Here is a 10,793-nt window from a genome sequence, read left to right as displayed (position 1 = left end):
AGTTGACTCATTGGAAAAGACTCTGATGCTGGGACGGATTGGGGGCAGGAGGAGAAGGGGACGACAGAGGATGAGATGGCTGGATGGCATCACGGACTCGATGGACATGAGTCTGGGTGAACTCCGGGAGTTGGTGATGGACAGGGAGGCTGCCGTGCTGCAATTCATGGGGTCGCAAAGAGTTGGACACGACTGAGCGACTGAACTGAACTGAAAATCCACATGGAAGCCTTAACCCTCAATGTTTGGAGGTACAGTTGGGCCTTTAAAAGGTAAAGTTAAAGGCAGTCCTAAGGGTGGGGCCCTAATCCAGTAGGATTCGTGTGAGCCCATGAGCTGCAACTAATGAAGCCCATGCGCCCTACAGCCCAAGCTCTGCAACAAGAGAAGCTACAACAATGAGAAGCCCACACAATGCAGGAGTAACTTTCCCGCTCTCCACAACTAGAGAAAGCTCATTCTTTGTAGGGACAGAGACCCAGTGCAGCCAAAAAAAAAAAAAAAGAAATAAGGAAGCCTGGTTCTTCATTTTAAAAAAAGAAAAAAAGAAGAGTTATGGTATTTAAATGCATGGATGTGCAGGTAGGAAGTCTCTGAGTTCTGGAGAAGGAACAGATGGCAAACCTGGCAGAGTCTCTAGCCTAGACTCCAAGATGAGAGACAGGGTTGAGACATCTTGGGAGACCACACAGCTCTGCTCAGTCTTAAACCAAATGCCCTACCCAATGTCAATCTCAAAAGGAGGTAGATGTGATGGTCTCAACTTCTGAGTAACTTAACTCTGAGAAATAAAAAGTGTAGTAGAAATGAAGACTTACATTTGTTCAGTTTTCTTGGGCAGTTTGTTGTCATCTCCTGTGAAAGAGGACCATTTATTACTAATGTGAGATTACAGGAAATGCAAACACTTTACAAGGAGACTAGAATTTCCTATTTTGAAGGAGATGTTAAGGACTGTATTTTTGTTTCTTTTGAGTTAAATAGTGTACACGTACAAGTAATAGTGAAACCTAGCTTCTGTGAATATCCTCTTAGACCTTTATCCTGGACAATGATCTTGACAACACACTCAGCATCACCACTAAATACCAAAGAGGACATGTGGAATCTTCAGCTTCAGAAAGTTTCTGCCTCTGTATTTAATTTTTTTAAAAAGAAGGTATAAGTAAACAGGCTCAGTTCTACCTCTTTTTTTCATCTCAATTCAACTCAAGTCATGTTATGTTCAGAATTTCTTAGCTTACATAATAACTCTCAGGAGAAAACCTCGTTTCTGATGTACTCTCCTCTGTGGAACAGTGCTGGGATCCTCATTTATTCTTCTCTATGTCTCTTTGGAAGTCTGTAGCTTCTGGTTAGCCCAGCAAGGAGGACAGCTTCAGTCAGCCTGGCCTTTCAAGAGCATTGACACTTGCTCCTGTCAATGTTCCCAGCTTATAGGTACCCTTCTACTGTGGCTCTTCCTCACTTTTCTCATAAGACTAATAGGCACTTGGCTGAGTCATCCAAGCTCCCACTGCAGCCCGTATCTCCTCCCACTATCTGCAACTGCAGCTGACTCATCTTTGCCTTCCCTCTGATACCAATTACATGGTCTTACATATGATTAGAACTAATATATACTGAGCTGATAATTATTCCTCCTGAAATACACTCTGTGTGAAATGTGTTAGGCACAACTCTCCACTTGGAACCAGAGAGGGAATTAGAGGCTATAAAATGTGCTTCTGAGGAAAGGAGTAAATCCTGAGTCCATCTCTAGTTCATGGGAGAATAGGCAAGCTGATGAGACAACTTACATGGACTTACCCAAGTAAGGAACATGAGTAGCTCCAAAAAAGTATGTTCTTGAACAAGCCAAGGGTCCCTTTGGTGAAACACATTGTACTACCTGGATGTCAGGAAAAAAAGTAAAAAAGGAGGAGGGACTTTAAAAAGTGTGTAATTAATGGAAATGCATTTTATTTTACCAATAGCTGATTTATTAATTTTTAAAGGCATCCGACGCAATGGACCTGAGTTTGAGTAGGCTCCGGGAGTTGGTGATTGACAGGGAAGCCTGGTGTGCTGCAGTCCATGGGGTCGCAAAGAGTTGGACATGACTGAGTGACTGAACTGAACTGAAAAGGCATAGGGGAAAAGGTCACCTTTAACTGTTGTTTTCCCAAAGATATCTTTTGTGTGTTAACTTCGGCTATTTTGTGAGGTTGCTGTTGGGTCAGCCCAGGATGCTAAAGAATTAACAATTTAGAAGGAAAAGAAGACAAAATGTGCTTAGGTTTTGACTGTCATTAACATTTAGTCCAGATCTTTCACAGTGAGGACCTTGGTTGACATGATATGTAGATGTGGAGGGGCAGCTACAAACTCAGGAAAGGAGGTGATACCCAGGCCCCTCTCTTCATCTGTATTTCATCTTTGTACACAGGCCTTCCAGGAGAGAAAATAAGTTCTCTAGATTTTTTAATTCTTATTTTTCTTCCCTGCTTAGTTGTTCAATTATACAGATGGAAATGGATGTCCTTTTCTCCTTTGAAAATCCAACATCTCATCAGGGTTCCTAGGATAGTAGGTTCAAAATGCAAAAATGCTACCACAAGAACTAAAGGAAAGGAAATTAGTACAGTATATTAAAAATAGCTAAATATAACACAAATATCCATTCCTTCTATTTCACTCCATTGTTTAAGTCACAAGAGAAAATAATGGCATTTTTCTGTAACCCAAGTTATAGACTTGAAATGAAGATTTAATTCTGACTAATCTAAATCATACCATAGTGAATATGATCAACATAGTCATGAATCTAAATGAAAAATCATGTACATAATTCTAATTGTTGGTTAATAGGCTTATTTCCAACATGTTCCTTGGATTTCCAAATTTTCCCTAACTAAAGGCTTTTTTTCAAGGTGCCATGTATTTCAAATATGCTTCCTTAGATGATGTCAGAAATTTATGTAAGCATATATTAACCTAAAATTTATTTAAATGCAACTGACAAGGGATTAATCTCCAAAATATACAAACAGCTCATACAGATCAATATCAAAAAAAACAAACAACTCAATGAAAAAATGGGCAGAAGATTTTAAATAATGAAAACATTTCTTCAAAGAAGACATACAGATGGTCAAAGGCACGTGAAAAGATGCTAAACATGTTTAATTAGAGAAATGCAAATCAAAACTACAATGAGGTATCGCCTCACATTGATCAGAATGGCTATCATCAAAAGTCTACAAATAATAAATGCTGGAGAGGCTATGGAGAAAATGGAACCCTGCTACATCACTGGTTGGAATATAAACTGGTGCAGCCACTATGGAGAATAGTATGGAGGCTCCTCAAAAAACTACAAATAGAGCTACCACATGATCCTGTACTCCTGGGCACATATCCAGAGAAAAGCCTAACTGGTAAAGATACATGCACCCCAGTGTTCACTGCAGGATTCTTTACAATAGCTAAGACATTGAAACAACACAAATGTCTATCAACAGATGATTAGATAAAGACGTGGTACATATATACATAATGGGCTATTACTCAGCCAAAAAAGGATGAAATAATGCCATTTGCAGCAACATGGATGGACCTAGAGATTATAACAGTAAGTGAAGTAAGCCAGAGAAAGATAAATATCATATATTATCGCTTATATGTGGAACCAAAAAAAGAAAAAAATACAAATAAACTTACTTTGCAAACGGTAAGAGACCAACAGGCACAGAAAACAAATGCATGGTCACCAAAGGGGAAACGGGGATGGGAGGAGGAACAAATTAGGAGGTTGGGATGAACATATACCCATTACTATATATAGAATAGATAACAAGGACCTACTGTATAGCATAGCCAATATTACAAAATATAATAACCTATAAGGGAAGAGAATCTGAAGAATATATATATGTGTGTGTATGTGTATGTATAACTGAATCACTGTGCTGTACACCTGAAACTAACACTATTGTAAATTGACTATACTTCAAAAAATTTTTATTGATGTTTACACTAAAAAGGAAATTGGTACAATAGGATCTGCATGTATAATGTAAAACTGCTCAGATAATCTGAATGTGCAGATTTAATATCACCTATTTAATTTGTAAATTATTCACAAATAGCACAGAAATGGAAAAGTTAAGTATATCACCTTGGAACAGAGCTGAATGAAGATGAAAGTTCATAACTAGGGCCCCCACTGCCCCAGGACCAGCTCTCAAGTGAGTTCCTTAACTTCATTATGTTTTCATATTTGTATAATAAAGCACTCTGATTATTATTAAAAGTTGTGTAAATAATCTGCTAAATGTTTGTTTTAATAGACTATTTTTAGAGCAGTTTCAGGTTTAAAGAAAGACTGATCCAGGAGTATAAAGAATTCCCATATTACCTCCTCTCCTTCCCCCTGTCTCCACAATTTCCCCTATTATTTGTCTTATAATATTATATTTGTTTTAACTGATGAACTAATGTTGATAAATTATTATTTTTAAATATTTATTTTTATTTATCATCTGACTGTTCTGGATCTTAGTTGTCGCACATGGGATCTTTAGTTGTGGCATGTGGAGTCCAGTTCCCTGACTAGGGGAACTAGTGTCTCAGCCACTGGACCACCAGGGAAGTCCTGATAAATTATTATTAACTAGAGTCTACCGTTTATATTAGGGTTCATTCTTTGTACTGTACTTTCTATGGATTTTGACAAATGTATAATGACGTGCTCATCATTTTAGTATCATACAGAATAATTTCACTTTCCTAAAAATCCCCTGTGATCCATCCATTCTCCTTTCCTCCCAAACCCCAGGCAATGACTGATCTTTTACTATCTCCACTGGTATTTTTTTTTTTGGCTGTACCACATGGCCTGTGGGATCTTAGTTTCCTGTCCAGGTACTGAACCAGGGCCCTTGGCAGTGGAGTGAACGTCCTAACCAATGGACCACCAGGGAATTTCCTTTACTGTACTGTCTCCATTGTTCTACCTTTTCCAGAATGTCACACAGTAGAAATCATACACTATGTAGCCTTTGCAGATTAGCTTAACATTTTAAAATATATATATTTATTTGTTTATTTGGCTGCATCAGGTCTTAGTTGCATCATTCAGGCTTTCTAGCAATGGTACACAAGCTCCAGAATGTGCAGGCTCAGTAGTTGTGGCACAGTACGTGGGATCTTAGTTCCCAGACCACAGATCAAACTGGCGTTCCCTGAATTGCAAGGCAGATTCTTAACCACTAGACCACCAGGCAAGTCCCTGGCTCTTCAGCTTAGCAGTATGCATTTTAGGTCCCTGCATGTCTTTTTGTGGGGCTTCCCTAATCTGGGTTCAATCCCTGGGTCGGGAAGATACCCTGGAGGAGGGCATGGCAATACCCTCTAGTACTGTTGTCTAGAGAATCCCATGGACAAAGGAGCCTGGCAGGCTGCAGTCCTTGGGGTCACACAGAGCAGGACACAAGTGAAGCGACTAAGCAGCAGCAGCAGCAACAGCATGTCTTTTTGTGGCTTGATAGCCCTTTTTAATCACTGGAACACAGTCTACTATATAGATTTACCACAGTTTTATTTATCCATTCACCTACTAAAGGACAACTTGGTTGCTTCCAAGTTTTGGCAATTATAAAAAGTGATGTTATAAATAAATTCCTTGTGTAGCTGCTTTTTGTGTGGACATAAATTTTCAACTCTCTTGGTAAATACTAAGGAGCATAACTGACGCTAAAACGATGTTTAGTTTTGTAAGAAACTGTCAAACTGTCTTCCAAAGTGGCTGTACTATTTTGCATTCTCACCAGTAATGAATGAGAGTTTCGGAAGCTCCATTCTCTCCAGCATTTGGTGGTGTCAGTGTTTCAGCCATTCTAAGGTGTATAATGGATGGCTAAATTATCACTCCAAACATTTTAGAGCACAATCCTCACTGACTCTTCTAGTAGTCTGTGAGATCCTCCAAGGCAAAGACCATAAATATTTTCCTCAACCTAGCATAGTGACTGGAACATAGTCAAAAAGGATTACTGAATTAATGAGTCAAAGCCCTTTGGCTTTGGAGTCATAAAGACCTAAAAACAGAAACTGGCTGTATCATCCATAACGTGAGTGTGACTGGGGCTGGTTTCTTTTTCTGTAACTTTTTGAGATAAAAATTCACTGTTTTAAAGTATACAAAAAAATGTACTGGTTTCATCATTGTATTCTTTCATCCTCCTTATTGTTCTAAGAGTCCTTCCTTTTTAAATCATTTCTTCATTTCACCCAAACTTCCTTTAGTCATTCTTTTTTACTAATACTTATTTTTATGTATTTATTTGGTTGCTCTGGATCTTAGTTGCAACATGTGGCCTGTGAACTCTCAGTTGCAGAATCCAAACTCAGAGTTGCAGCACGTGGGATCTAATTCCCCGACCAGGAATTGAACCCGAGCACTCTGCATTGGGAGCGTGGAGTCTTAGCCACTGGGCCACCAGGGAAGTCCCCCTTTAATCATTCTTTTAAGGTAGGTCTGCTGGTAACAAATTCTCTTAAGTTTTCTTTCATCTGGGCATGTCTTGATTACCTCATTACTAAACGGGATTTTCACTGGATATAGATTTCTAGGTGATAGTTCTCTCTCAGCACTTGAAATGTAACAGTCAAGACATAAACTTAGGCTTGGAATGACTATTTTCAAGTTAATTTAAAATTCTTATTCTACTATTGATACTAATTGGCTATCTTAAAGTTTGGCTTGTATTTTTTTATCCTTTTCCTTTCAAATATTTTAAAATTAAATATGCTTTCAAATCATACCTAGTACTTTTATATAAAAACAGTTTTTAATCACTTTTTACACCAAAACAACTTCAAGTTTAGGGTTAAATCAATTCACCAATTCGAAAAGTTCCATTTATCCAGCTCCCCTCCTCCCCAATTGATAATAAAACCAATTAAGCACCAGGAAGTCAAGTCACTCACCATGTGTCTGGCAAAGCTCCCACTGGGACCAGTGCTGCGTACTAGGTGCCCTTCAGAAGGGAAGTTAAAGTTGCCAGCATTGAGGTTTTCTCGTGTGGAGTGATTACCAAAGAGAACGAATGGCTGCCTATTAGGGCTAGAGTGGCAAATCAAAAACATGATTAGTGAAGAGATTCCTGGCCAAGGAAACTTCTAAATGAGGACATTCTTGGGCTTCTCTGAGTGGCATCCTGCAGTTTGAGCAAGGTGATCAGTACAGTCCACCTAACGCTCCCTGTTAGTTGAGAAGAGAAGACATAACTAAACCGAAGTCACATTTATATTTTCAACTTCTCTTGCTGCTTAAGGAGAAAGTTCTTTAAGTTTGCTATTCATGATGCAGAGACAGAGCAAAATCTCAATTTTATACAGCAGCATTTTGATAGAAATATACATTTTCAAGAATGATAGCAGTTGTGATACACTGAAGACAGACAACAGAGCTGTTAACCATTCCTGTATAGCTTTTAGGAGGGAATGAGGAAAGCCCAGCTGCAAACTTTCTCATACCTGCCCATTCCTGCAACCATCCCCCCTTTACCCTCTTTCCTCTTGGCTGCAATGCTTCCTTGTAGTTTCTGTGCTTTCTACTCTGCCCTCTACAATCCATTCTCCACATGGCAGAGAAGACAATCTTTTAAACACACAAAACCTTTACTTTTAGAAGGGCTGAAATTTTCACATGGCCAACAGGGACTTACATGGTCTGGCCTAGACAATTTCCTTAGCTCCATGAAAGGCCACTCTCTCCCAACTCCCCCTTTCAGGCAAACTCAAATTTATTTTCCTTCACACACATTTCTTTTATGTTTCTGATATTTTCATCTCAGGACCACTGCTTTTCTCCCTTAATATTCTTACTTATCATTCACATCTACCCCCAGAGGTCAGCTCTGGGGTATGGTCTTCACAGTAACCATGTTCTTTTCTCCTTCAAGGAATCAGAGTTTTGCAATTACATATTTTTTTTTGTGAGGATGCTTGATTAATGCCTTATTTCTCCACCATGCTATACACTCTATGAGGGAAGAGACTGTGTCTGGTTTATTTTTTAATCATGTATCTGTTGTTTAGTATGTCATGCCTTCTCAACAAATAGTCAATGACTATAGGGTATTTTAAAAAGATATTTTCTGCTACAGATTGAATGTTGTGTCCGTCCAAAATTCAACTTGCTAAAATCCAAACCACCGAAGTGATGGTATTAGGAGAGAGAGATTTGGGCCTTCATTGAGCCTTCATGAACAGGATTATAAAACAGACTTATAAAAAGCGGTTCCAGAGAGAGTCCCTTGCCCCTCCTGCCACATGAAGTTATAGTGAAATGACAGCCATCTATGAAAAAGTAGGCCCTCACCAGACACCAAATCTACCAGTGCCATGATCTTGGACTTCCCAGTCTCCAGAACTGTAATGGAGAAATAAATGTTGTTTATAAGCTACCCAGTCTATGATATTTTTGTCACAGCAGCTAAAACAGACTAAGCCAGCTTTCTTTATCACATATCCTTTCCTGAAAGTGTCCTTATGAAAGGGGCAAAGTAAAGGGACAAAGCAGGTGATTAAATAGTTAATCCCACTAGGAGACTGTAAGTAGAAAGAACATGGTAGACCCCTGTAAGTTTATGATTATTCAAGAAAGTAGGTTTGCTACTTTTGTGGTTACCACAAAACCATGCAACAGGAGCACAAAACATGCCCCAAAACATTAAAACAATGGTGACATGAGACCCACATCTAGCCCAGTGAGCTCAGTAAGCTAGGACATGCTCTCTGCACCCAACAAAAAAACAATAATTTGTGGACCTAGTTTGACCATGTAGGGACAAGAAAACTCTCCTGCTCAATCTAGAGGAGTAGCTGATGATGGAAGCATGACTTCTACTCCAGAAAGACAAAGATTTCCCCCTCCCCACTTTCTATGATTATAAAATTGTAGCCCAGAAGGTTCCTGGAGATGTAGTGTCTGTCAACTGCCCCCTTGTAAGCCTCAAAAGCATCCTATTCTAACAAATCACTTCTTACCTATTACTTTGCCTCTTGCTGAATTCTCTTCTGTGCTGAGACATAAAGGACTACGGTACTACAGCTCTCTGGAGCCCCCAAAATGACACGTTTCACTTAAGAGTATGTCATGCGGAAAATCCTTTGCATTTCTTTTCACTGTTCTTAAGCATCAAACTGTGGTTTTTGAAAGTAAACATGACTCTGATTCTATTCTGATGCTTAATTTAAGCTAAGTGACACAATGAGCAGAAAAAGATGACTCTGAATCCTAGTCAGGTAGTCTGTCTCCTTATCAGATTGGACTGGAATTAGGGAAGAAAAGAAAGGAAAGATCTACTCTCATTTATAAGCCTCTTATCCTTTTCCATCAGAGGCCAGACAGACTATAAACCACCATCACAGAAAACTATACAATCTAATCACATGGACCACAGCCTTGTCTAACTCAATGAAACTATGAGCCATGCTGTGTATGGCCACCCAAGACGGACAGGTCATGGTGGAGACTTCTGACAAAACGTGGTCCACTGGAGAAGGGAATGTCAAACCATTTCAGTATTATGCCTTGAGAACCCCATGAACAGTATGAAAAGGCAAAAAGATGGGCACTGAAAGATGAACTCCCCAGGTTGGAGGGTGCCAAATATGCTACTGGAGATCAGTGAAGAAATAACTCCAGAAAGATTGAAGAGACGGGGCCAAAGCAAAAACAATACCCAGTTTGTGGATGTGACTGGTGATGGAAGTAAAGTCTGATGCTGTAAAGAGCAATACTGCATAGGAACCTGGAATGTTAGGTCCATGAATCAAGGCAAATTGGAAGTGGTCATACAGGAGATGACAAGAGTCAACATCGACATTTTAAGAATCAGCAAACTAAAATGGACTGGAATGAGTGTATTTAACTCAGGTGACCATTATATCTACTACTATCAGCAAGAATTCCTTAGAAGATATGGAGTAGCCATCACAGTCAATGAAAGAGTCCGAAATGCAGTACTTGGATGCAGTCTCAAAAACGACAGAATGATCCCTGTTCTTTTCCAAGGCAAGCCATTCAGTATCACGGTAATACAAGTCTATGCCCCGACCAATAGTGCTGAAGAAGCTGAAGATGAACAGTTCTATGAAGACCTATAAGACCTTCTAGAACTAACATCCAAAGATGTCCTCTTCATTATAGGGGGCTGGAATGCAAAGTAGAAAGTCAAGAAATACCTGGAGTAACCGGCAAATTTGGCCTTGGAGTACAGAATGAATCAGGGCAAAGGCTAATAGAGAACACACTGGTCATAACAAACACCCTCTTCCAACAACGTAAGAGAAGACTCTAACACATGGACATTACCAGATTGTCAATACCGAAATCAGATTGATTATATTCTTTGCAGCCAAAGGTGGAGAAGCTCTATACAGCCAGCAAAAACAAGACTGGGAGCTGACTGTAGCTCAGATCATGAACTCCTTATTGCCAAATTCAGACTTAAATTGAAGAAAGTAGGGAAAACCACCAGACCATTCAGGTATGACCTAAATCAAATCCCTTATGGCTGTACAGTGGAAGTGACAAATAGATTCAAGGGATTAGATCTGATAGATAAGAGTGCCTGAAGAACTATGGATGGAGGTTCATGACATTGTACAGGAGACAGGGATCAAGATCATCCTCAAGAAAAAGAAATGCAAAAAGGCAAAATGGTTGCCTGAGGAGGCCTTACAAATAGCTGAGAAAAGAAGAGAAGTGAAAGGCAAAGGAGAAAAGGAAAGATATACAC

The 10,793-nt window shown here is 39.4% G+C and overlaps 1 protein-coding gene across 3 annotated transcripts in view; it reads right to left on the bottom strand.

Annotated features, from left to right (window-relative positions):
- LOC104986061 (chromosome unknown open reading frame, human C20orf194) overlaps positions 1-10,793 on the bottom strand; it is a 171,685-nt gene that overhangs the window by 85,245 nt on the left and 75,647 nt on the right. For all 3 annotated transcript variants that reach the window (XR_824995.1, XM_010836482.1, XM_010836483.1), the window contains 3 exons: positions 6,973-7,108; positions 1,810-1,891; positions 819-855 (listed from right to left, as the gene is read on the bottom strand). Coding sequence is in view for 2 of the 3 variants with exons in the window: in XM_010836482.1 (XP_010834784.1) it covers positions 819-855; positions 1,810-1,891; positions 6,973-7,108 (255 nt within the window). In the remaining variant the exon portion in view is untranslated. The remainder of the gene's footprint in view (positions 1-818; positions 856-1,809; positions 1,892-6,972; positions 7,109-10,793) is intronic.

This window comes from Bison bison, unplaced genomic scaffold (genome assembly GCF_000754665.1).
Source record: "Bison bison bison isolate TAMUID 2011002044 unplaced genomic scaffold, Bison_UMD1.0 scf7180017864063, whole genome shotgun sequence".
Taxonomy (NCBI): domain Eukaryota; kingdom Metazoa; phylum Chordata; class Mammalia; order Artiodactyla; family Bovidae; genus Bison; species Bison bison.
Note: the sequence above shows the minus strand (reverse complement) of the source record. Positions and strands in the feature narration are given on the sequence as shown.